Source organism: Oncorhynchus tshawytscha, linkage group LG13, assembly GCF_018296145.1.
Source record: "Oncorhynchus tshawytscha isolate Ot180627B linkage group LG13, Otsh_v2.0, whole genome shotgun sequence".
NCBI classification, from domain to species: Eukaryota; Metazoa; Chordata; class Actinopteri; order Salmoniformes; family Salmonidae; genus Oncorhynchus; species Oncorhynchus tshawytscha.
Window position 1 is genome coordinate 776,781 of NC_056441.1, and position 27,647 is coordinate 804,427.

General features: G+C 46.9%; 1 protein-coding gene across 3 annotated transcripts in view; it reads left to right on the forward strand.

Moving 5' to 3' along the window:
* Window positions 1-1,250: 1,250 nt before the first annotated feature.
* Window positions 1,251-27,647, forward strand: part of LOC112229177 (protein FAM91A1) — a 130,419-nt gene continuing 104,022 nt past the window's right edge. The window contains exons 1-4 of one of the 3 annotated variants that reach the window (XM_042295049.1): window positions 1,251-1,509; window positions 3,382-3,466; window positions 12,159-12,310; window positions 17,577-17,634. In XM_042295049.1, the coding sequence (XP_042150983.1) occupies window positions 1,438-1,509; window positions 3,382-3,466; window positions 12,159-12,310; window positions 17,577-17,634 (367 nt within the window). In that variant the 5' untranslated portion in view covers window positions 1,251-1,437. Of the gene's footprint in view, window positions 1,510-3,381; window positions 3,467-12,158; window positions 12,311-13,530; window positions 13,782-17,576; window positions 17,635-27,647 lie in introns of those variants that run through there. The other 2 variants (XM_042295051.1, XM_042295050.1) reach the window with 2 other exon arrangements.

Below are 27,647 nucleotides of genomic sequence, written 5' to 3' on the forward strand. Positions count from 1 at the left end.
TTGTTCTTAACTGACTAGCCTAGTTAAATATAGGTCCAATTAAATAAAAATTTGAGTAAGACGGCAGCTAGTAGTCAGAGCCGTACCCCAACACTGCTTCTACTGGGTGGTTACCAAGAGCTGTACCCCAACACTGCTTCTACTGGGTGGTTACCAAGAGCTGTACCCCACACTGCTTCTACTGGGTGGTTACCAAGAGCTGTACCCCACACTGCTTCTACTGGGTGGTTACCAAGAGCTGTACCCCACACTGTTTCTACTGGGTGGTTACCAAGAGCTGTACCCCACACTGTTTCTACTGGGTGGTTACCAAGAGCTGTACCCCAACACTGTTTCTACTGGGTGGTTACTAAGTGCTGTACCCCAACACTGTTTCTTCTGGGTGGTTACCAAGAGCTGTACCCCACACTGTTTCTACTGGGTGGTTACCAAGAGCTGTACCCCACACTGTTTCTACTGGGTGGTTACCAAGAGCTGTACCCTACACTGTTTCTACTGGGTGATTACCAAGAGCTGCACCCCAACACTGTTTCTACTGGGTGGTTACCAAGAGCTGTACCCCAACACTGTTTCTACTGGGTGGTTACCAAGAGCTGTACCCCACACTGTTTCTACTGGGTGGTTACCAAGAGCTGTACCCTACACTGTTTCTACTGGGTGATTACCAAGAGCTGTACCCTACACTGTTTCTACTGGGTGGTTACTAAGTGCTGTACCCCAACACTGTTTCTACTGGGTGGTTCTGGTCAAAAGTAGTGCACTATAGATAGTTATTGGGATGCAGCCTACGTGAGTTGCGGTGCTTGTACTCATCTTTGAGCTCGACGTCTTCTCACACTGAAAGCCTGTGGTAAGGTTGACTGCCAGTCCAGCATTTCAGACAGTTGATTTATGTCATGAATGTAAACAGTCTGAAAGTTGGAATATCTATGTGGTCAAATGCAAAAAGCATTGCCATATCAGACCAACTGGAGGTTATTTATTTATATCTAATAAGTTTGATTTAAACATTTCTCAATTAGACCTTGTTGAACCAGTTTCATGTGGACATAAGAATAATTATGGACATTTACTTTACAAGGTCAGTACACATTGCTGGAAGGGAGCCAACCGTATGATTTTCTTAATTGACACAAACACATTTCCATTGAGTTTGATGCAATACTCATTTTTATCAGTGTACACTTCAACTGCAGTCCCTCATCGACCAATCATCATCCGTTGGTCACGTCTTGGACGGAAGTGACGAATGTAGCCCAAAAACGTGACGAAAATACAACAAGGAAGTGGATATTTAATAAAAAGGAAAATTAGTTATCTTCAGATAGGAAACGTTTTGAATTATCAAGTTAATTTTTGTCGATTTTTGATGTTTCGAGAGATATAGTTATCTTGGACTATAGTTCGTCGTATCGTGGATCCATATTCACTCAAGCAATGAACACAGATGTTGAATTCCACATTAGGCAGAATTATCCATGGACCAAGCTACCAGCAAATGTCAAACAGGTATGTGATCTTGCTGACACGTTTTGCCACAGCTGGCCAGCTACATCTGTCCGTTAACGTTCTCCGTGCGTTTATAAATAGCTGATGAGTCTCCGGTTCCGTTGCAGATGCAACAACAGTGATTTGGTCAATAACCTGAAAGCATCACTAAAGCACACAGCTCCGTTAGCTAGGTAGCTGTCTAGCCCCGTAACCTTACTTCTTAGTCCAAGGACCTGACATGTTTTGTTTGAAGGACTAATTGATTCTGGAAACCAAAACAGCCAAATAGTCCATCTAACAGTGAAACAATTGCGGTATTGTTCTTAAAACATAAATCCCTCTACTTTCATATCACATCAAAATCATTTCACAAATGTAAAATAATACACTTACTGGACACTGTTTTAACTCCATTGCAGCAGACATTATTTTTTTATTGACAACATGTTTGTATGTTTTCCGTTTACACACGAGCGTTTGGAGATGCTTCTACACCTGCATTGCTTTCTGTTTGGGGTTTTAGACTGGCTTTCTGTACACCACTTTAGGACATCAGCTGATGTAAAAAGGGCTTTATAAATACATTTGATTGAACTAATAGGGTTGGGTAGGTTACTTTCTAAATGTAATCCGTTAGTTACTAGTTATCTGTCCAAAATTATAATCAGTAACGTAACTTTTGGATTACCCAAACTCGGTAACGTAATCTGATTACATTTAATTACTTTTAGATGACTTTCCCCTTAAGAGGCATTAGAAGAAGACATAAATAAATGTATGTAACTTTCTACGACATATAATAATGTGATTAAATTATATATTTACATTAATATGTATAATTTACAAGTCCAAAAATGGATGTAGCAACTACAGATTGACCCTTTAAATCTATCAAAAGTGGGTGGGTTTGAGCATGTCTCCGTTAGGCCTATGGATGAATTTTTTTGTCAGCATGAATTAGATTGAGCAATAAAAGCCCCACTTGTATTCCATAGGCTGGTGTCCACACCATGCAGGTGTTGCACGAGTGCATTTTTCACTGTTTGTCCACTGATTAAAAAAAATAATACAAAATAAATGAATCCTCAAAGTAATCATCTCGTTTTTTAAATGTATATGTAATCTGATAACAATATTTTTGCTGGTAATGGATTAGTTACCGTTTTTGTTGTTGTTAATTAGCACAGGTAGTCCACTCTGTCTTCCGTCAGGTTTTTTCTGTTAAACACTGGCTGTAATATGGAAATAGGTCCGCCGTGGTTACACGTGGTCTGTGGTTGTGAGGCCAGTTGGTAATGCCAAATTCTGTAAAACGACAGGTGGCTTATGGTAGAGAAATGAACATTTACCTTCTCTGGCAACAGCTCTGTTGGACATTCCTGCACTCAGCATGCCAACAGCACGCTCCCTCATAACTTGAGACATATGTGGTATAATACTTACTGTATGCAATCATGCCTACTGAGTTACTGTATATGTTTCTACTGAGTTACTGTATATGTTTCTACTGAGTTACTGTATATGTTTCTACTGAGTTACTGTATATGTTTCTACTGAGTTACTGTATATGTTTCTACTGAGTTACTGTATATGTTTCTACTGAGTTACTGTATATGGTTCTACTGAGTTACTGTATATGGTTCTACTGAGTTACTGTATATGGTTCTACTGAGTTACTGTATATGGTTCTACTGAGTTACTGTATATGGTTCTACTGAGTTACTGTATATGGTTCTACTGGGTTACTGTATATGTTTCTACTGAGTTACTGTATATGTTTCTACTGGGTTACTGTATATGTTTCTACTGGGTTACTGTATATGTTTCTACTGAGTTACTGTATATGTTTCCGTATATTAATTGATCTCAATGTCCTGTTTTCATTTACAGAGTGTTGGGAACTCGCAGCGTGAATATGAGAAACATGTGCAGTTGTACAGTATCCGCAACCAGCTAAGGTTCCGCAATAACCTAGGTGAGTCAGCATGGGAGGAGTCAGCATGGGAGGAGTCAGGCTTGTCAGAATAACAATGCCATAGACTATAATATCCACCCCATTTTTCAGTGCGATCACAGGCTCATATCCCATACACTTATATCCATTCAATTATAACCAATCATAAATCATTTATTGCTCGGTATAAATGCATTATTACATTGACATGTATCTGAAATCATCTGTTGTTGTCTGGTAGGCCAATACTAACGGTCCATAGACCCAGGCCTCAAATCAAAGTTTATTGGTCGCGTACACAGTTTTGCAGTTGTTATCGCAGGAGCATCAACATTCTTGTGTTTCTAGCTGCAACAGTAATACCTCGCAATAAGAATAAAACAATCCACACATAATCCAAAATAATATTAAGAAATATAACGAGCATTGTCAGAGACAGGAATATAAATATATTCAGTGCATTAGGAAAGTATTCAGACCCCTTGACTTTTTCCACATTTTGTTACGTTACAGCCATATTCTAAAATTGATGACATCATTTTTTCCCCTCCTCAATCTACACACAATACTCCATAATGACATCACAATACTCCATAATGACATCACACTACTCCATAATGACATCACAATACTCCATAATGACATCACAATACTCCATAATGACATCACAATACTCCATAATGACAATGCAAAAAAATACATTTCTGCTTCTGTATATAAAAAAAACTACATACGTATTCAGACCCTTTACTCAGTACTTTGTTGAAGCACCTTTGGCAGTGATTACAGCCTGGAGTCTTCTTGGGTACGACGCTACAAGCTTGGCACACCTGTATTTGGGGAGTTTCTCCCATTCTTCTCTGTAGATCCTCTCAAGCTCTGTCAGGTTAGAAGGGGAGCGTCGCTGCACAGCTAATTAGGTCTCTCCAGAGATGTTCGATCGAGTTCAAGTCCGTGGTCTGGCTGGGCCACTCAACGACATTTAGAGACTGTGCCAAGCTTGTTGCGTCATACCTACGAAAACTCAAGGCTGTAATCGCTGCCAAAGGTGCTTCAACACAGTCCTGTATAAAGGCACTTAATACTTTTGTAAATGTGTTCTTTCCAATTTTTTATTTTAATAACTTAGCAAAGAATTCTAGAAACCTGTTTTTGCTTTGTCGTTATGGGGAATTGTGTGTAGATTGAGGAGGGAATATGAAATAAAATCTATTTTAGAATAAGGCCGTAACCTAACAAAATGTGGAAAAATCAAGGGGTCTGAATACTTTCCGAATCCACTGTATATAAATATATATACATATCATGCTGCCCATAGACACTATGGACAGTACATAGATAGAACAGGTGTGGACAGCAGTAGTTATATAGGATGAACCATGACTAGAATACAGTACATAGATAGAACAGGTGTGGACAGCAGAAGTTATATAGGATGAACTAGAATACAGTATATACATATGAAGTGGACAGTAGTAGTTATATAGGATGAACTAGAATACAGTATATACATATGAAGTGGACAGTAGTAGTTATATAGGATGAACCATGACTAGAATACAGTATATACATATGAAGTGGACAGCAGTAGTTATATAGGATGAACCATGACTAGAATACAGTATATACATATGAAGTGGACAGCAGTAGTTATATAGGATGAACTAGAATACAGTATATACATATGAAGTGGACAGCAGTAGTTATATAGGATGAACCATGACTAGAATACAGTATATACATATGAATGGACTGACAGTGGGACACACCTTTAAAGGAACAGGGGTAGTTCTGATGGACTGACAGTGGGACACACCTTTAAAGGAACAGGGGTAGTTCTGATGGACTGACAGTGGGGGACACCTTTAAAGGAACAGGGGTAGTTCTGATGGACTGATAGTGGGACACACCTTTAAAGGAACAGGGGTAGTTCTGATGGACTGACAGTGGGGGACACCTTTAAAGGAACAGGGGTAGTTCTGATGGACTGACAGTGGGACACACCTTTAAAGGAACAGGGGTAGTTCTGATGGACTGACAGTGGGACACACCTTTAAAGGAACAGGGGTAGTTCTGATGGACTGACAGTGGGACACACCTTTAAAGGAACAAATCAAATCAAATCAAATTTTATTTGTCACATACACATGGTTAGCAGATGTTAATGCGAGTGTAGCGAAATGCTTGTGCTTCTAGTTCCGACAATGCAGTAATAACGAACAAGTAATCTAACTAACAATTCCAAAAAAACTACTGTCTTATACACAGTATAAGGGGATAAAGAATATGTACATAAAGATATATGAATGAGTGATGGTACAGAGCAGCATAGGCAAGATACAGTAGATGGTATTGAGTACAGTATATACATATGAGATAAGTATGTAAACCAAGTGGCATAGTTAAAGTGGCTAGTGATACATGTATTGCATAAGGATGCAGTCGATGATATAGAGTACAGTATCAACGTATGCATATGAGATGAACAATGTAGGGTAAGTAACATTATATAAGGTAGCATTGTTTAAAGTGGCTAGTGATATATTTACATCATTTCCCATCAATTCCCATGATTAAAGTGGCTGGAGTAGAGTCAGTGTCATTGACAGTGTGTTGGCAGTAGCCACTCAATGTTAGTGGTGGCTGTTTAACAGTCTGATGGCCTTGAGATAGAAGCTGTTTTTCAGTCTCTCGGTCCCAGCTTTGATGCACCTGTACTGACCTCGCCTTCTGGATGACAGCGGGGTGAACAGGCAGTGGCTCGGGTGGTTGATGTCCTTGATGATCTTTATGGCCTTCCTGTAGCATCGGGTGGTGTAGGTGTCCTGGAGGGCAGGTAGTTTGCCCCGGTGATGCGTTGTGCAGACCTCACTACCCTCTGGAGAGCCTTACGGTTGAGGGCGGTGCAGTTGCCATACCAGGCGGTGATACAGCCCGCCAGGATGCTCTCGATTGTGCATCTGTAGAAGTTTGTGAGTGCTTTTGGTGACAAGCCGAATTTCTTCAGCCTCCTGAGGTTGAAGAGGCGCTGCTGCGCCTTCCTCACGATGCTGTCTGTGTGAGTGGACCAATTCAGTTTGTCTGTGATGTGTATGCCGAGGAACTTAAAACTTGCTACCCTCTCCACTACTGTTCCATCGATGTGGATGGGGGGTGTTCCCTCTGCTGTTTCCTGAAGTCCACAATCATCTCCTTAGTTTTGTTGACGTTGAGTGTGAGGTTATTTTCCTGACACCACACTCCGAGGGCCCTCACCTCCTCCCTGTAGGCCGTCTCGTCGTTGTTGGTAATCAAGCCTACCACTGTTGTGTCGTCCGCAAACTTGATGATTGAGTTGGAGGCGTTCATGGCCACGCAGTCGTGGGTGAACAGGGAGTACAGGAGAGGGCTCAGAACGCACCCTTGTGGGGCCCCAGTGTTGAGGATCAGCGGGGAGGAGATGTTGTTGCCTACCCTCACCACCTGGGGGCGGCCCGTCAGGAAGTCCAGTACCCAGTTGCACAGGGCGGGGTCGAGACCCAGGGTCTCGAGCTTGATGACGAGCTTGGAGGGTACTATGGTGTTGAATGCCGAGCTGTAGTCGATGAACAGCATTCTCACATAGGTATTCCTCTTGTCCAGATGGGTTAGGGCAGTGTGCAGTGTGGTTGAGATTGCATCGTCTGTGGACCTATTTGGGCGGTAAGCAAATTGGAGTGGGTCAAGGGTGTCAGGTAGGGTGGAGGTGATATGGTCCTTGACTAGTCTCTCAAAGCACTTCATGATGACGGATGTGAGTGCTACGGGGCGGTAGTCGTTTAGCTCAGTTACCTTAGCTTTCTTGGGAACAGGAACAATGGTGGCCCTCTTGAAGCATGTGGGAACAGCAGACTGGTATAGGGATTGATTGAATATGTCCGTAAACACACCGGCCAGCTGGTCTGCGCATGCTCTGAGGGCGCGGCTGGGGATGCCGTCTGGGCCTGCAGCCTTGCGAGGGTTAACACGTTTAAATGTCTTACTCACTTCGGCTGCAGTGAAGGAGAGACCGCATGTTTCCGTTGCAGGCCGTGTCAGTGGCACTGTATTGTCCTCAAAGCGGGCAAAAAAGTTATTTAGTCTGCCTGGGAGCAAGACATCCTGGTCCGTGACTGGGCTGGGTTTCTTCCTGTAGTCCGTGATTGACTGTAGACCCTGCCACATGCCTCTTGTGTCTGAGCCGTTGAATTGAGATTCTACTTTGTCTCTGTACTGGCGCTTCGCTTGTTTGATAGCCTTGCGGAGGGAATAGCTGCACTGTTTGTATTCAGTCATGTTACCAGACACCTTGCCCTGATTAAAAGCAGTGGTTCGTGCCTTCAGTTTCACACGAATGCTGCCATCAATCCACGGTTTCTGGTTAGGGAATGTTTTAATCGTTGCTATGGGAACGACATCTTCAACGCACGTTCTAATGAACTCGCACACCGTATCAGCGTATTCGTCAATGTTGTTGTCTGACGCAATACGAAACATCTCCCAGTCCACGTGATGGAAGCAGTCTTGGAGTGTGGAGTCAGCTTGGTCGGACCAGCGTTGGACAGACCTCAGCGTGGGAGCTTCTTGTTTTAGTTTCTGTCTGTAGGCAGGGATCAACAAAATGGAGTCGTGGTCAGCTTTTCCGAAAGGGGGCGGGGCAGGGCCTTATATGCGTCGCGGAAGTTAGAGTAACAATGATCCAAGGTCTTTCCACCCCTGGTTGCGCAATCGATATGCTGATAAAAGTTAGGGAGTCTTGTTTTCAGATTAGCCTTGTTAAAATCCCCAGCTACAATGAATGCAGCCACCGGATAAATCGTTTCCAGTTTGCAGAGAGTTAAATAAAGTTCGTTCAGAGCCATCGATGTGTCTGCTTGGGGGGATATATACGGCTGTGATTATAATCGAAGAGAATTCTCTTGGTAGATAATGCGGTCTACATTTGATTGTGAGGAATTCTAAATCAGGTGAACAGAAGGATTTGAGTTCCTGTATGTTTCTTTCATCACACCATGTCACGTTGGCCATAAGGCATACGCCCCCGCCCGTCTTCTTACCAGAAAGATGTTTTTTTCTGTCGGCGCGATGCGTGGAGAAACCCGCTGGCTGCACCGCTTCGGATTGCGTCTCTCCAGTTAGCCATGTTTCCGTGAAGCAGAGAACGTTACAGTCTCCGATGTCCCTCTGGAATGCTACCCTTGCTCGGATTTCATCAACCTTGTTGTCAAGAGACTGGACATTGGCAAGAAGAATGCTAGGGAGTGGTGCACGGTGTGCCCGTCTCCGGAGTCTGACCAGAAGACCGCTTCGTTTCCCTCTTTTTCTGAGTCGTTTTTTTTTTGGTCGCTGCATGTGATCCACTCCGTTACACTGGTTGTAAGGCAGAACACAGGATCCGCATCGCGAAAAACATATTCTTGGTCGTACTGATGGTGAGTTGACGCTGATCTTATATTCAGTAGTTCTTCTCGGCTGTATGTAATGAAACCTAAAATGACCTGGGGTACTAGTGTAAGAAATAACACGTAAAAAAACAAAAAACTGCATAGTTTCCTAGGAACGCGAAGCGAGGCGGCCATCTCTGTCGGCGCCAGAAGTGAACAGGGGTAGTTCTGATGGACTGATAGTGGGGGACACCTTTAAAGGAACAGGGGTAGTTCTGATGGACTGACAGTGGGACACACCTGCATCTGTGGAGTCGGAGTGCTGATTTTAAGATCAGTTGTGCCTTTTGGATCACAGTCAATAAGATCAACACTCTTGCTCTGAGATGCTTGATACACGGTCTGTTCTTTCTGAATCACAGCTTTCCTACCCTGCCCATTGCAGCAGTGCAATTCGACACATTTTGCCATGGCTTATGCTACCTGAGTAACTAAAACATTGTACCTAAATCAATGGGGCCCATTCCATGACATTTCTTCCTGCCTGTCTAGTTGTCATTTTGGTGATTGTTGGTAACAGTTTACCATCCGAAAATGTTTTTCTAAACCCTTTTAATCACATCTTTTGGAGTTGCGGGGAAACAGGTGAAACACTACTGCCTATCTGATATGAGTGTCTGTCCTGTCCCTATCTGATCTGAGTGCCTGTCCTGCCCTGTCCCTATCTGATCTGAGTGTCTGTCCTGCCCTGTCACTTTCTGATCTGAGTGTCTCTGTCCTGCCCCTATTTGATGTGAGTGTCTCTGTCCTGTCCTGTCCCTTTCTGATCTGAGTGTCTCTGTCCTACCCTGTCCCTATCTGATCTGAGTGTCTGTCTTGCCCTGTCCCTATCTGATCTGAGTGTCTGTCCTGCCCTGTCCCTATCTGATCTGAGTGTCTTTGTCCTGTCCTGTCCCTATCTGATCTGAGTGTCTCTGTCCTGCCATGCCCCTATCTTATCTGAGTGTCTGTCCTGCCCTGTCCCTATCTGATCTGAGAGTGTCTGTCCTGCCCTGTCCCTATCTGATCTGAGTGTCTCTGTCCTGCCCTGTCCCTATCTGATCTGAGTGTCTCTGTCCTGCCCTGTCCCTATCTGATCTGAGTGTCTCTGTCCTGCCCTGTCCCTATCTGATCTGAGTGTCTCTGTCCTGCCCTGTCCCTATCTGATCTGAGTGTCTGTCTGCCCTGCCCCTATCTGATCTGAGTGTCTCTGTCCTGCCCTGCCCCTATCTGATCTGAGTGTCTCTGTCCTGCCCTGTCCCTATCTGATCTAGTGTCTCTCTGTCCCTATCTGATATGAGTGTCTCTGTCCTGCCCTGTCTGATCTGAGTGTCTGTCCTGCCCTGTCCCTATCTGATCTGAGTGTCTCTGTCCTGCCCTGTCCCTATCTGATCTGAGTGTCTGTCCTGCCCTGTCCCTATCTGATCTGAGTGTCTTTGTCCTGTCCTGTCCCTATCTGATCTGAGTGTCCCTATCTGATCTGAGTGTCCTGTCCTGTCCCTATCTGATCTGAGGGTCTCTGTCCTGTCCTGTCCCTATCTGATCTGTGTCTGTCCTGCCCTGTCCCTATCTGATCTGAGTGTCTCTGTCCTGCCCTGTCCCTATCTGATCTGAGTGTCTCTGTCCTGCCCTGTCCCTATCTGATATGAGTGTCTCTGTCCTGCCCTGTCTGATCTGAGTGTCTGTCCTGCCCTGTCCCTATCTGATCTGAGTGTCTCTGTCCTGCCCTGTCCCTATCTGATCTGAGTGTCTGTCCTGCCCTGTCCCTATCTGATCTGAGTGTCTTTGTCCTGTCCTGTCCCTATCTGATCTGAGTGTCCCTATCTGATCTGAGTGTCCCTGTCCTGTCCCTATCTGATCTGAGGGTCTCTGTCCTGTCCTGTCCCTATCTGATCTGATAGTCTGTCCTGCCCTGTCCCTATCTGATCTGAGTGTCTCTGTCCTGCCCTGTCCCTATCTGATCTGAGTGTCTCTGTCCTGCCCTGTCCCTATCTGATCTGAGTGTCTCTGTCCTGCCCTGTCCCTATCTGATCTGAGTGTCTCTGTCCTGCCCTGTCCCTATCTGATCTGAGTGTCTGTCCTGTCCTGTCCCTATCTGATCTGAGTGTCTTTGTCCTGTCCTGTCCCTATCTGATCTGAGTGTCCCTATCTGATCTGAGTGTCCCTGTCCTGTCCCTATCTGATCTGAGGGTCTCTGTCCTGTCCTGTCCCTATCTGATCTGATAGTCTGTCCTGCCCTGTCCCTATCTGATCTGAGTGTCTCTGTCCTGCCCTGTCCCTATCTGATCTGAGTGTCTCTGTCCTGCCCCTATCTGATCTGAGTGTCTCTGTCCTGCCCCTATCTGATCTGAGTGTCTCTGTCCTGTCCCTATCTGATCTGAGCGTCTCTGTCCTGTCCTGTCCCTATCTGATAAGGATAGTCTGTCCTGCCCTGTCCCTATCTGATCTGATAGTCTGTTCTGCCCTGTCCCTATCTGATCTGAGTGTCTCTGTCCTGCCCTGTCCCTATCTGATCTGAGTGTCTCTGTCCTGCCCTGTCCCTATCTGATCTGAGTGTCTCTGTCCTGCCCTACCCCTATCTGATCTGAGTGTCTCTGTCCTGCCCTACCCCTATCTGATCTGAGTGTCTCTGTCCTGCCCTATCTGATCTGAGTGTCTCTCCTGCCCTGTCCCTATCTGATCTGAGTGTCTCTCCTGCCCTGTCCCTATCTGATCTGAGTGTCTCTCCTGCCCTGCCCCTATCTTATCTGAGTGTCTGTCCTGCCCTGTCCCTATCTGATCTGAGAGTGTCTGTCCTGCCCTGTCCCTATCTGATCTGAGTGTCTCTGTCCTGCCCTGTCCCTATCTGATCTGAGTGTCTCTGTCCTGCCCTGCCCCTATCTGATCTGAGTGTCTCTGTCCTGCCCCTATCTGATCTGAGTGTCTCTGTCCTGCCCCTATCTGATCTGAGTGTCTCTCCTGCCCTGTCCCTATCTGATCTGAGTGTCTCTGTCCTGCCCTGTCCCTATCTGATCTGAGCGTCTCTGTCCTGCCCTGTCCCTATCTGATCTGAGTGTCTCTGTCCTGCCCTGTCCCTATCTGATCTGAGCGTGTCTCTCCTGCCCTGTCCCTATCTGATCTGAGTGTCTCTGTCCTGCCCAGTCCCTATCTGATCTGAATGTCTCTGTCCTGCCCTGTCCCTATCTGATATGAGTGTCTGTCCTGTCCTGTCCCTACCACATCTGACTGTCTCTGTCCTTATCAGTCCCTGTCTGATCTGAGTGTGTCTGTCCTCTCCCCCCATGTCTGTCCAGTGAGACACGTGAGGAAGGATGAGAGGAAGTACTATGAGGAGCTGCTGAAGTACAGCCGAGATCACCTGATGCTCTACCCCTACCACCTGTCAGACATCATGGTCAAAGGCCTCCGCATCACCCCCTTCTCCTACTATATCAGCATCATGGAGGTACTATATACTATATCTACTGTAGTCACCCCTTCTCCTACTATATCAGCACCATGGAGGTACTATAATACTATATAATATATCTACTGTAGTCACCCCTTCTCCTACTATATCAGCATCATGGAGGTACTATAATACTATATCTACTGTAGTCACCCCTTCTCCTACTATATCAGCATCATGGAGGTACTATAATACTATATCTACTGTAGTCACCCCTTCTCCTACTATATCAGCATCATGGAGGTACTATAATACTATATCTACTGTAGTCACCCCTTCTACTATATCAGCATCATGGAGGTACTATAATACTATATCTACTGTAGTCACCCCTTCTCCTACTATATCAGCATCATGGAGGTACTATAATAATATATACTATTACTATATATAATATATCTACTGTAGTCACCCCTTCTCCTACTATATCAGCACCATGGAGGTACTATAATACTATATAATATATCTACTGTAGTCACCCTTCTCCTACTATATCAGCATCATGGAGGTACTATAATACTATATACTATTACTATATATAATATATCTACTGTAGTCACCCCTTCTACTATATCAGCACCATGGAGGTACTATAATACTATATAATATATCTACTGTAGTCACCACTTCTCCTACTATATCATCATCATGGAGGTACTATAATACTATATACTATTACTATATATAATATATCTTCTGTAGTCACCCCTTCTCCTACTACATCAGCACCATGGAGGTACTATAATACTATATAATATATCTACTGTAGTCACCACTTCTCCTACTATATCATCATCATGGAGGTACTATAATACTATATACTATTACTATATATAATATATCTTCTGTAGTCACCCCTTCTCCTACTATATCAGCACCATGGAAGTACTATAATACTATATAATATATCTACTGTAGTCACCCCTTCTGCTACTATATCAGCATCATGAAGGTACTATAATACTATATAATATATCTACTGTAGTCACCCCTTCTCCTACTATATCAGCATCATGAAGGTACTATAATACTATATAATATATCTACTGTAGTCACCCCTTCTCCTACTATATCAGCATCATGGAGGTACTATAATACTATATAATATACCTTCTGTAGTCACCCCTTCTCCTACTATATCAGCATCATGGAGGTACTATAATACTATATAATATTGCTATATATAATATATCTACTGTAGTCACCCCTTCTGCTACTATATCAGCATCATGAAGGTACTATAATAATATATAATATTACTTTATATATAATATATCTACTGTAGTCACCCCTTCTCCTACTATATCAGCATCATGGAGGTACTATAATACTATATACTATTACTATATATAATATATCTACTTTAGTCACCCCTTCTCCTACTATATCAGCACCATGGAGGTACTATAATACTATATAATATATCTACTGTAGTCACCCCTTCTCCTACTATATCAGCATCATGGAGGTACTAATAGGGTACCATAGAACCATGGTCAAAAGTAGTGCACTAAATGGAGAATAGGGTGCCATTCGGGACATATTTGTGATTAATGAAGGCTCAGGGAAGGAGTAAATGGTGTAGGAAGAGAAAGTGGTTCAATTTGCTTCTCCCATTTACTCGATAATTTCTCCATCCTTCTCTTCCCCCCTCTCTTCCTTCTCCTCCCCCTCTCTTCTCTCTTCTCTTCCTTCTCTTCCCTCCCTCTCTTCTCTTCCCTCCCTCTCTTATCTTCCCTCCCTCTCTTATCTTCCTTATCGTCCCCCTCTCTTCCTTATCTTCCCTCCCTCTCTTCTCTTCCCCCTATGTTCCTTATCTTCCCTCCCTCTCTTCTCTCTTCTCTTCCTTATCTTCCCTCCCTCTTCTCTTCCCCCTCTCTTCCTTCTCTTCCCTCCTCTCTTCTCTTTCCCTCTTCTCTTCCCCCCCTCTTCCCTCCCTTCCTTATCTTCCCTCCCTCTCTTCTCTTCCTTCTCTCCCCCCCTCTCCATCTTTATCTTCCCTCCCTCTCTTCTCTTTTCTCTTCTCCCTCTCTCCTCTTCCCTCTTCCCTCTCCTCCCTCTCTCCACCTCCCTCTCTTCTCTTCCCTCTTCTCTTCCCTCTCCTCCCTCTCTCTTTACCTCCCTCTCTCTCTCTTCCCTCTCCTCCCTCTCTTCTCTTCCCTCTCCTCCCTCTCTCCACCTCCCTCTCTTCTCTTCCCTCTTCTCTTCCCTCTCCTCCCTCTCTCCACCTCCCTCTCTCCGCCTCCCTCTTCTCTTCCCTCTTCTCTTCCCTCTGCTCCCCTCTCTCCACCTCCCTCTCTCCTCTTCCCTCTCCTCCCTCTCTCCACCTCCCTCTCTCCACCTCCCTCTCTTCTCTTCCCTCTTCTCTTCCCTCTCCTCTTCCCTCTCCTCCCTCTCTCCTCCTCCCTCTTTCCACCTCCCTCTCTCCACCTCCCTCTTCTCTTCCCTCTCCTCCCCCTCTCCACCTCCCTCTCTCCACCTCCCTCTTCTCCCTCTCTCCACCTCCCTCTCTCCACCTCCCTCTCTTCTCTTCCCACTTCTCTTCCCTCTCCTCCCTCTCTCCACCTCCCTCTCTCCTCTTCCTTTCCTCCCTCGCTCCACCTCCCTCTCTCCACCTTCCTCTCTTCTCTTCCCTCTCCTCCCTCTCTCCACCTCCCTCTCTTCTCTTCCCTCTCCTCCCTCTCTCCACCTCCCTCTTCTCTTCTCTTCCCTCTCCTCCCTCTCTCCTCTTCCCTCTCTCCTCTTCCCTCTCTCCTCTTCCCCTCTCTCCACCTCCCTCTCTCCTCTTCCCTCTCTCCACCTCTCTCCACCTCCCTCTCTTCTCTTCCCTCTCCTTCCTCTCCCCACCTCCCTCTCTTCTCTTCCCACCTCCCTCTCTTCTCTTCCCTCTTCTCTTCCCTCTCCTCCCTCTCTCCACCTCCCTCTCTCCTCTTCCCTCTCCTCCCTCTCTCCACCTCCCTCTCTTCTCTTCCCTCTCCTCCCTCTCTCCACCTCCCTCTCTCCACCTCCCTCCCTCCCTCCACCTCCCTCTCTCCAACTCCCTCTCTCCACCTCCCTCTCTCCACCTCCCTCTCTCCACCACCCTCCCTCCCTCTCTCCACATCCCTCTCTCCACCTCACTCCCTCTCTCCACCTCCCTCTCTCCACCTCCCTTCCTCCCTCCCTCTCTCCACCTCCCTTTCCACCCACCTCCCTCCCTCCTCCTCCCTCCCTCCCTCCCTCCCTCCCTCCCTCCCTCCCTCCCTCCCTCCCTCCCTCCCTCCCTCCCTCCCTCCCTCCCTCCCTCCCTCCCTCCCTCCCTCCCTCCCTCTTTCCACCTCCCTCCCTCCCTCCCTCTCTCCACCTCCCTCCCTCCCTCCCTCTCTCCACATCCCTCCCATCTCTCCACCTCTCTCTCTCCACCTCCTCTCTCCACCTCTCTCTCTCCACCTCTCTCTCTCCACCTACCTCTCTCCTCCCTCCCTCCCTCCCTCTCTCCACCTCCCTCCCTCTCTCCACCTCTCTCTCTCCACCTCCCTCTCTCCACCTCTCTCTCTCCACCTCTCTCTCTCCACCTACCTCTCTCCACCACCTCCTCCCTCCCTCCCTCTCTCCACCTCCCTCCCTCTCTCCACCTCTCTCTCTCCACCTCTCTCTCTCCACCTCTCTCTCTCCACCTCTCTCTCTCCACCTCTCTCTCTCCACCTCTCCACCTCTCTCCACCTACCTCTCTCCACCTCTCTCTCTCCACCTCTCTCTCTCCACATCTCTCTCTCCACCTCTCTCTCTCCACCTCTCTCTCTCCACCTCTCTCTCTCCACCTCTCTCTCTCCACCTCTCTCTCTCCACCTACCTCTCTCCACCTCTCTCTCTCCACCTACCTCTCTCCTCCTACCTCTCTCCACCTCTCTCTCTCCCACCTCTCTCTCCACCTCTCTCTCTCCACCTCTCTCTCTCCACCTCTCTCTCTCCACCTACCTCTCTCCACCTCTCTCTCTCCACCTCTCTCTCTCCACCTCTCTCTCTCCACCTACCTCTCTCCACCTACCTCTCTCCACCTACCTCTCTCCACCTACCTCTCTCCACCTACCTCTCTCCACCTACCTCTCTCCACCTACCTCTCTCCACCTACCTCTCTCCACCTACCTCTCTCCACCTACCTCTCTCCACCTCTCTCTCTCCACCTCTCTCTCTCCACCTCTCTCTCTCCACCTCCCTCTCTCCACCTTCCTCTCTTCTCTTCCCTCTCCTCCCTCTCTCCACCTCCCTCTCTTCTCTTCCCTCTCTCCACCTCCCTCTCTCCTCTTCCCTCTCTCCACCTCTCTCCACCTCCCTCTCTTCTCTTCCCTCTCCTTCCTCTCTCCCCACCTCCCTCTCTTCTCTTCCCTCTCCTCCCTCTCTCCTCTTCCCTCTCCTCCCTCTCTCCACCTCCCTCTCTTCTCTTCCCTCTCCTCCCTCTCTCCACCTCCCTCTCTCCACCTCCCTCCCTCCACCTCTCCACCTCCCTCTCTCCACCTCCCCACCTCCCTCTCTCCACCTCCCTCTCTCCACCTCCCTCTCTCCACCTCCCTCTCTCCACCTCCCTCCCTCTCTCCACCTCCCTCTCTCCACCTCCCTTTCTCCCCCTCTCTCCATCTCCTTTCTCCACCTCCCTTTCTCCACCTCCCCCTCCCTCCCTCCCTCCCTCCCTCCCTCCCTCCCTCCCTCCCTCCCTCCCTCCCTCCCTCCCTCCCTCCCTCCCTCCCTCCCTCCCTCCACCTCCCTCTCTCCACCTCCCTCTCTCCACCTCCCTCCCTCCCTCCCTCTCTCCACCTCCCTCCCTCCCTCCCTCTCTCCACCTCCCTCCCTCCCTCTCTCCACCTCCCTCCCTCCCTCCCTCTCTCCACCTCCCTCCCTCCCTCTCTCCACCTCCCTCCCTCCCCCTCTCCACCTCCCTCCCTCCCTCTCTCCACCTCCCTCCCTCCCTCCCTCCCTCTCTCCACCTCCCTCCCTCTCCCTCTCCACCTCTCTCTCTCCACCTCCCTCTCTCCACCTCCCTCTCTCCACCTCCCTCTCTCCACCTCCCTCTCTCCACCTCCCTCCCTCCCTCCCTCCCTCCCTCCCTCCCTCCCTCCCTCCCTCCCTCCCTCCCTCCCTCCCTCCCTCCCTCCCTCCCTCCCTCCCTCCCTCCCTCCCTCCCTCCCTCCCTCCCTCCCTCCCTCCCTCCCTCCCTCCCTCTCCACCTCTCTCTCTCCACCTCTCTCTCTCCACCTCTCTCTCTCCACCTCTCTCTCTCCACCTCCAGGACATCATGAACGTAGAGAAGAGTTACGACTCGCTGCCCAACTTCACTGCTGCTGACTGTAAGTAGCCTGTTGCTGTACTTTCTCTGAGCTGTGTGTGTGTGTTGCCTCCACAACTGCTGACTGTTACTAGTATTGTAGTACTCCCTCTCTCAGGGATAAACTGCCAACTGTTAGTTGTATTGTAGTACTCCCTCTCTCAGGGATAAACTGCTAACTGTTAGTTGTATTGTAGTACTCCCTCTCTCAGGGATAAACTGCTGACTGTTACTAGTATTGTAGTACTCCCTCTCTCAGGGATAAACTGCCAACTGTTAGTTGTATTGTAGTACTCCCTCTCTCAGGGATAAACTGCTGACTGTTACTAGTATTGTAGTACTCCCTCTCTCAGGGATAAACTGCTAACTGTTAGTTGTATTGTAGTACTCCCTCTCTCAGGGATAAACTGCTGACTGTTACTAGTATTGTAGTACTCCCTCTCTCAGGGATAAACTGCTAACTGTTAGTTGTATTGTAGTACTCCCTCTCTCAGGGATAAACTGCTAACTGTTAGTTGTATTGTAGTACTCCCTCTCTCAGGGATAAACTGCTGACTGTTACTAGTATTGTAGTACTCCCTCTCTCAGGGATAAACTGCTAACTGTTAGTTGTATTGTAGTACTCCCTCTCTCAGGGATAAACTGCTAACTGTTACTAGTATTGTAGTACTCCCTCTCTCAGGGATAAACTGCTAACTGTTAGTTGTATTGTAGTACTCCCTCTCTCAGGGATAAACTGCTAACTGTTACTAGTATTGTAGTACTCCCTCTCTCAGGGATAAACTGCTAACTGTTAGTTGTATTGTAGTACTCCCTCTCTCAGGGATAAACTGCTAACTGTTACTAGTATTGTAGTACTCCCTCTCTCAGGGATAAACTGCTAACTGTTAGTTGTATTGTAGTACTCCCTCTCTCAGGGATAAACTGCTAACTGTTAGTTGTATTGTAATACTCCCTCTCTCAGGGATAAACTGCTAACCTTACAGTGAAATGCTGAATACAACAGGTGTAGGTAGACCTTACAGTGAAATGCTGAAAACAACAGGTGTAGGTAGACCTTACAGTGAAATGCTGAATACAACAGGTGTAGTAGACCTTACAGTGAAATGCTGAATACAACAGGTGTAGTAGACCTTACAGTGAAATGCTGAATACAACAGGTGTAGTAGACCTCACAGTGAAATGCTGAATACAACAGGTGTAGTAGACCTTACAGTGAAATGCTGAATACAACAGGTGTAGTAGACCTTACAGTGAAATGCTGAATACAACAGGTGTAGGTAGACCTCACAGTGAAATGCTGAATACAACAGGTGTAGGTAGACCTCACAGTGAAATGCTGAATACAACAGGTGTAGGTAGACCTTACAGTGAAATGCTGAATACAACAGGTGTAGGTAGACCTTACAGTGAAATGCTGAATACAACAGGTGTAGTAGACCTTGCAGTGAAATGCTGAATACAACAGGTGTAGTAGACCTTACAGTGAAATGCTGAATACAACAGGTGTAGTAGACCTTACAGTGAAATGCTGAATACAACAGGTGTAGGTAGACCTTACAGTGAAATGCTGAATACAACAGGTGTAGTAGACCTTACAGTGAAATGCTGAATACAACAGGTGTAGTAGACCTCACAGTGAAATGCTGAATACAACAGGTGTAGTAGACCTCACATTGAAATGCTGAATACAACAGGTGTAGTAGACCTTACAATGAAATGCTGAATACAACAGGTGTAGTAGACCTCACAGTGAAATGCTGAATACAACAGGTGTAGTAGACCTTACAGTGAAATGCTGAATACAACAGGTGTAGTAGACCTCACAGTGAAATGCTGAATACAACAGGTGTAGTAGACCTTACAGTGAAATGCTGAATACAACAGGTGTAGTAGACCTTACAGTGAAATGCTGAATACAACAGGTGTAGTAGACCTTACAGTGAAATGCTGAATACAACAGGTGTAGTAGACCTTACAGTGAAATGCTGAATACAACAGGTGTAGTAGACCTTACAGTGAAATGCTGAATACAACAGGTGTAGTAGACCTTACAGTGAAATGCTGAATACAACAGGTGTAGTAGACCTTACAATGAAATGCTGAATACAACAGGTGTAGTAGACCTTACAGTGAAATGCTGAATACAACAGGTGTAGTAGACCTTACAGTGAAATGCTGAATACAACAGGTGTAGTAGACCTCACAGTGAAATGCTGAATACAACAGGTGTAGTAGACCTCACAGTGAAATGCTGAATACAACAGGTGTAGTAGACCTTACAATGAAATGCTGAATACAACAGGTGTAGTAGACCTTACAGTGAAATGCTGAATACAACAGGTGTAGTAGACCTTACAGTGAAATGCTGAATACAACAGGTGTAGTAGACCTTACAATGAAATGCTGAATACAACAGGTGTAGTAGACCTCACAGTGAAATGCTGAATACAACAGGTGTAGTAGACCTTACAGTGAAATGCTGAATACAACAGGTGTAGTAGACCTTACAGCGAAATGCTGAATACAACAGGTGTAGTAGACCTCACAGTGAAATGCTGAATACAACAGGTGTAGTAGACCTGAAAGTTTCAGGTATCTTTTATTTCAGCTCATTGGACATGGGACCAACGCTTTACATGTTGCGTTTATATTTTTGTTTACTGTACCTCACTGTACATCCTCTCTCAGCTGTGCTGCTGCTGACACTAAACCAACGCACCTGTCATTAAAACCACACAAATGGGTAGGAACATATCTGTATTGTAAAAACCACAGTTACCACAAACCTCTGCTTTTCTCATAAACACCAGATTGACTTGAAAATGTTGTTAGTACGTTATACCCATCGTAATAAGAACGTAATGGCAACATCTTTGTCTTGAAGGTCCAGGTTTGTTCATTTGGTGTCTTTTGCAACCTTTTGTATCTTTTGTTCACTTGGTCTTGTTTGATCTTTGACCTCATGTTGGATTCTTCTCAGTTCTGTCTGTTATTCCTTTTAGGAATATAATAAATATAAATTCTGAACTCACTGATTTAACAATTATTGCGAAACCCCACCGTGTTAAAAACATAAAATCAAATGTATGAAGCAGGATGGCTCCATGACTTTCTGCTGTCAGACTGGCCAGAAGCAGGATGGCTCCATGACTTTCTGCTGTCAGACTGGCCAGAAGCAGGATGGCTCCATGACTTTCTCCTGAGAGACTGGCCAGAAGCAGGATGGCTTCATGTTGTTCTGCTGTCAGACTAGCCAGAAGCAGGATGGCTCCATGACTTTCTGCTGAGAGACTGGCCAGAATCTGGTTGGCTCCATGACTTTCTGTTATCAGACTGTGGCCAAAAGCCAGATGGCTCCATAACTTTCTGCTGTCAGACTGGTCAGAAGCAGGATGGCTCCATGTTGTTCTGCTGTCAGACTGGTCAGAAGCAGGATGGCTCCATGACTTTCTGCTGTCAGACTGGCCAGAAGCAGGATGGCTCCATGACTTTCTGCTGTCAGACTGGCCAGAAGCAGGATGGCTCCATGACTTTCTGCTGTCAGACTAGGTGGGTTTATTAGTGGGTGAAACTTAGAGGATTTGTCAGAGGAGGCCCCCTTGGCAAGAAGACTCCTCCGTAAAGGAGCTGGCATTCTAGTCAGCATATCCAAACCGTAGATAGATGGCAGCATTCGCATAAAACTGAAAGCGTGAACCGCGGGATTGAACCGCGGGATTGAACCGCGGGATTGAACCGCGGGATTGAACCACCGCATTTAACCATGGGATTTAACCACCGCATTTGACCACGGGATTTAACCACTGCATTTAACCACGGGATTTAACCACCGCATTTAACCACGGGATTTAACCACCGCATTTAACCACGGGATTTAACCACGGGATTTAACCACCGCATTTAACCACCGCATTTAACCACGGGATTTAACCACCGCATTTAACCACGGGATTTAACCACGGGATTTAACCACGGGATTTAACCACCGCATTTAACCATGGGATTTAACCATGGGATTTAACCACCGCATTTAACCATGGGATTTAACCACCGCATTTAACCATGGGATTTAACCACCGCATTTAACCATGGGATTTAACCACCGCATTTAACCATGGGATTTAACCACGGGATTTAACCACCGCATTTAACCACGGGATTTAACCAATGCATTTAACCACGGGATTTAACCACCGCATTTAACCACCGCATTTAACCATGGGATTTAACCACAGGATTTAACCACCGCATTTAACCACGGGATTTAACCACCGCTGGGAACTGACGTGTTCAAACAGATCAGCTACGACCATCAGAGGCAAAACAACATTACAGAACGACGTTACAGAACGACTTTACAGAACCACGTTACAGAACGGCATTACAGAACCACGTTACAGAACGGCATTACAGAACCACGTTACAGAACCACGTTACAGAACCACGTTACAGAACGGCATTACAGAACCACGTTACAGAACGGCATTACAGAACCACGTTACAGAACCACTTTACAGAACCACGTTACAGAACGGCATTACAGAACCACGTTACAGAACGACTTTACAGAACCACGTTACAGAACCACGTTACAGAACCACGTTACAGAACGGCATTACAGAACCACGTTACAGAACGGCATTACAGAACCACGTTACAGAACGCACTTTACAGAACCACGTTACAGAACGGCATTACAGAACCACGTTACAGAACGACTTTACAGAACCACGTTACAGAACCACGTTACAGAACGACTTTACAGAACCACGTTACAGAACCACGCATTACAGAACCACGTTACAGAACCACGTTACCAGAACCACGTTACAGAACGGCATTACAGAACCACGTTACAGAACGGCATTACAGAACCACGTTACAGAACCACGTTACAGAACCACGTTACAGAACCACGTTACAGAACGTTACAGCATTAATAATGGATTACAGGGAAAACCAGCACCCTGCTCCCCCTCCATATTCACCGTGTGTGTGTGTACAGTGTGTGTGTGTGTGTGTGTGTGTGTGTGTGTGTGTGCGTGCAGAGGGACAGGCTGGTGACACACCGGGAATGGGAGGGGTGCTGGGTAGTGGAGAGATTGCTGTACAGTTTTGGATGAGTCACTCTCAACACACCCACACACACCCGCACCCACAGACACACACACACTTTCTCAGAAATAGCTCAGCTCAGTGATGGTGGTGAAGTTTCAGGAAACCAATTAAACCACTTTGCATTTCAGATGTTGTAGATCAAAGAGGAGTGTTATGGAAGCAGGCCAAATATTCCCCAGCTCTTTATTCCCTGTATAGTAGTAGAGCCCAGGTCAGAAGTTGTGCACTATTAAGGGAATAGTCTGCTGTTTACACAGTATTCGGTCACACTGCTGCTAAGCCCGTTAATACGGAGATTTTAGCATGTAAATCTTGGTGGGGCAAAATAAAAATGTGTGAGATGCATGCCAGCAAAGCCACAACACTTAACACTGTGACAAACTGTTAGGGCCTACAGAAATCTGTCCCAACAGCAGAGACCCAACACCTTACCACTGTTACACCTGGTTATCAGCAGAGTCCCAACACCTTACCACTGTTATACCTGGTTATCAGCAGAGTCCCAACAGCAGAGTACCAACACCTTACCACTGTTATACCTGGTTATCAACAGAGTCCCAACAGCAGAGTCCCAACACCTTACCACTGTTACACCTGGTTATCAGCAGAGTCCCAACACCTTACCACTGTTACACCTGGTTATCAGCAGAGTTACAGCAGAGTCCCAACACCTTACCACTGTTACACCTTACACCTTACCACTGTTACACCTGGCTATCAGCAGAGTCCCAACACCTTACCACTGTTACACCTGGTTATCAGCAGATCTCAACACCTTACCACTGTTACACCTGGTTCCCAGACACCTTACCACTGTTACAGGTTATCATTACAACAACACCTTACCACTGTTACCTGGTTATCAGCACCAACACCTTACCACTGTTACACCTGGTTATCAGCAGAGTCCCAACACCTTACCACTGTTACACCTGGTTATCAGCAGAGTCCCAACACCTTACCACTGTTACACCTGGTTATCAGCAGAGTCCCAACACCTTACCACTGTTACACCTGGTTATCAGCAGAGTCCCAACACCTTACCACTGCTACACCTGGTTATCAGCAGAGTCCCAACACCTTACCACTGTTACACCTGGTTATCAGCAGAGTCCCAACACCTTACCACTGTTACACCTGGTTACAGCAGAGTCCCAACACCTTACCACTGTTACACCTGGTTATCAGCAGAGTCCCAACACCTTACCACTGTTACACCTGGTTATCAGCAGAGTCCCAACACCTTACCACTGTTACACCTGGTTATCAGCAGAGTCCCAACACCTTACCACTGTTACACCTGGTTATCAGCAGAGTCCCAACACCTTACCACTGTTACACCTGGTTATCAGCAGAGTCCCAACACAGCAGACCCAGCACCTTACCACTGTTACACCTGGTTATCAACAGAGTCCCAACACCTTACCACTGTTATACCTGGTTATCAGCAGAGTCCCAACACCTTACCACTGTTACACCTGGTTATCAGCAGAGTCCCAACACCTTACCACTGTTATACCTGGTTATCAGCAGAGTCCCAACACCTTACCACTGTTACACCTGGTTATCAGCAGAGTCCCAACACCTTACCACTGTTATACCTGGTTATCAGCAGAGTCCCAACACCTTACCACTGTTACACCTGGTTATCAGCAGAGTCCCAACACCTTACCACTGCTACACCTGGTTATCAGCAGAGTCCCAACACCTTACCACTGTTACACCTGGTTATCAGCAGAGTCCCAACACCTTACCACTGTTACACCTGGCTATCAGCAGAGACCCAGCACCTTACCACTGTTACACCTGGTTATCAGCAGAGTCCCAACACCTTACCACTGTTACACCTGGTTATCAGCAGGATCTCAACACCTTACCACTGTTACACCTGGTTATCAGCAGAGTCCCAACACCTTACCACTGTTACACCTGGTTATCAGCAGAGTCCCAACACCTTACCACTGTTATACCTGGTTATCAGCAGAGTCCCAACACCTTACCACTGTTACACCTGGTTATCAGCAGAGTCCCAACACCTTACCACTGTTACACCTGGTTATCAGCAGAGTCCCAACACCTTACCACTGCTACACCTGGTTATCAGCAGAGTCCCAACACCTTACCACTGTTACACCTGGCTATCAGCAGGATCCCAACACCTTACCACTGTTACACCTGGTTATCAGCAGAGTCCCAACACCTTACCACTGTTACACCTGGTTATCAGCAGAGTCCCAACACCTTACCACTGTTACACCTGGTTATCAGCAGAGTCCCAACACCTTACCACTGTTACACCTGGTTATCAGCAGAGTCCCAACACCTTACCACTGTTACACCTGGTTATCAGCAGAGTCCCAACACCTTACCACTGTTACACCTGGTTATCAGCAGAGTCCCAACACCTTACCACTGTTACACCTGGCTATCAGCAGAGACCCAGCACCTTACCACTGTTACACCTGGTTATCAGCAGAGTCCCAACACCTTACCACTGTTACACCTGGTTATCAGCAGAGTCCCAACACCTTACCACTGCTACACCTGGTTATCAGCAGGATCTCAACACCTTACCACTGTTACACCTGGTTATCAGCAGAGTCCCAACACCTTACCACTGTTACACCTGGTTATCAGCAGAGTCCCAACACCTTACCACTGTTACACCTGGTTATCAGCAGAGTCCCAACACCTTACCACTGTTATACCTGGTTATCAGCAGAGTCCCAACACCTTACCACTGTTACACCTGGTTATCAGCAGAGTCCCAACACCTTACCACTGCTACACCTGGTTATCAGCAGAGTCCCAACACCTTACCACTGTTACACCTGGCTATCAGCAGAGTCTCAACACCTTACCACTGCTACACCTGGTTATCAGCAGAGTCCCAACACCTTACCACTGTTACATCTGGTTATCAGCAGAGTCCCAACACCTTACCACTGTTACACCTGGTTATCAGCAGAGTCCCAACACCTTACCACTGTTACACCTGGTTATCAGCAGAGTCCCAACACCTTACCACTGTTACACCTGGTTATCAGCAGAGACCCAACACCTTACCACTGTTACACCTGGATATCAGCAGAGTCCCAACACCTTACCACTGTTACACCTGGCTATCAGCAGAGTCCCAACACCTTACCACTGTTACACCTGGTTATCAACAGAGACCCAACAGCAGAGTCCCAACACCTTACCACTGTTACACCTGGTTATCAGCAGAGTCCCAACAGCAGAGTCCCAACACCTTACCACTGTTACACCTGGTTATCAGCAGAGTCCCAACAGCAGAGTCCCAACACCTTACCACTGTTACACCTGGCTATCAACAGAGTCCCAACAGCAGAGTCCCAACACCTTACCACTGTTACACCTGGCTATCAACAGAGTCCCAACACCTTACCACTGTTACACCTGGCTATCAGCAGAGTCCCAACACCTTACCACTGTTACACCTGGTTATCAGCAGGATCTCAACACCTTACCACTGTTACACCTGGCTATCAGCAGAGTCCCAACACCTTACCACTGTTACACCTGGTTATCAGCAGGATCTCAACACCTTACCACTGTTACACCTGGTTATCAGCAGAGTCCCAACACCACTGTTACACCTGGTTATCAACAGAGTCCCAACACCTTACCACTGTTACACCTGGCTATCAGCAGAGTCCCAACACCTTACCACTGTTACACCTGGTTATCAGCAGAGTCCCAACACCTTACCACTGTTACACCTGGCTATCAGCAGAGTCCCAACACCTTACCACTGCTACACCTGGTTATCAGCAGAGTCCCAACACCTTACCACTGCTACACCTGGTTATCAGCAGAGTCCCAACACCTTACCACTGTTACACCTGGTTATCAGCAGAGTCCCAACACCTTACCACTGTTACACCTGGTTATCAGCAGAGTCCCAACACCTTACCACTGTTACACCTGGTCATCAGCAGAGTCCCAACACCTTACCACTGTTACACCTGGTTATCAGCAGAGTCCCAACACCTTACCACTGTTACACCTGGTTATCAGCAGAGTCCCAACACCTTACCACTGTTATACCTGGTTATCAGCAGAGTCCCAACAGCAGAGACCCAGCACCTTACCACTGTTATACCTGGTTATCAGCAGAGTCCCAACACCTTACCACTGTTACACCTGGTTATCAGCAGAGTCCCAACACCTTACCACTGTTACACCTGGTTATCAGCAGAGTCCCAACACCTTACCACTGTTATACCTGGTTATCAGCAGAGACCCAACACCTTACCACTGTTACACCTGGTTATCAGCAGAGTCCCAACACCTTACCACTGTTATACCTGGTTATCAGCAGAGTCCCAACACCTTACCACTGTTATACCTGGTTATCAGCAGAGTCCCAACACCTTACCACTGCTACACCTGGTTATCAGCAGAGTCCCAACACCTTACCACTGTTACACCTGGTTATCAGCAGAGTCCCAACACCTTACCACTGTTACACCTGGCTATCAGCAGAGTCCCAACACCTTACCACTGTTACACCTGGTTATCAGCAGAGTCCCAACACCTTACCACTGTTACACCTGGTTATCAGCAGGATCTCAACACCTTACCACTGTTACACCTGGTTATCAGCAGAGTCCCAACACCTTACCACTGCTACACCTGGTTATCAGCAGAGTCCCAACACCTTACCACTGTTATACCTGGTTATCAGCAGAGTCCCAACACCTTACCACTGTTACACCTGGTTATCAGCAGAGTCCCAACACCTTACCACTGTTACACCTGGTTATCAGCAGAGTCCCAACACCTTACCACTGTTACACCTGGTTATCAGCAGAGTCCCAACACCTTACCACTGTTACACCTGGCTATCAGCAGGATCTCAACACCTTACCACTGCTACACCTGGTTATC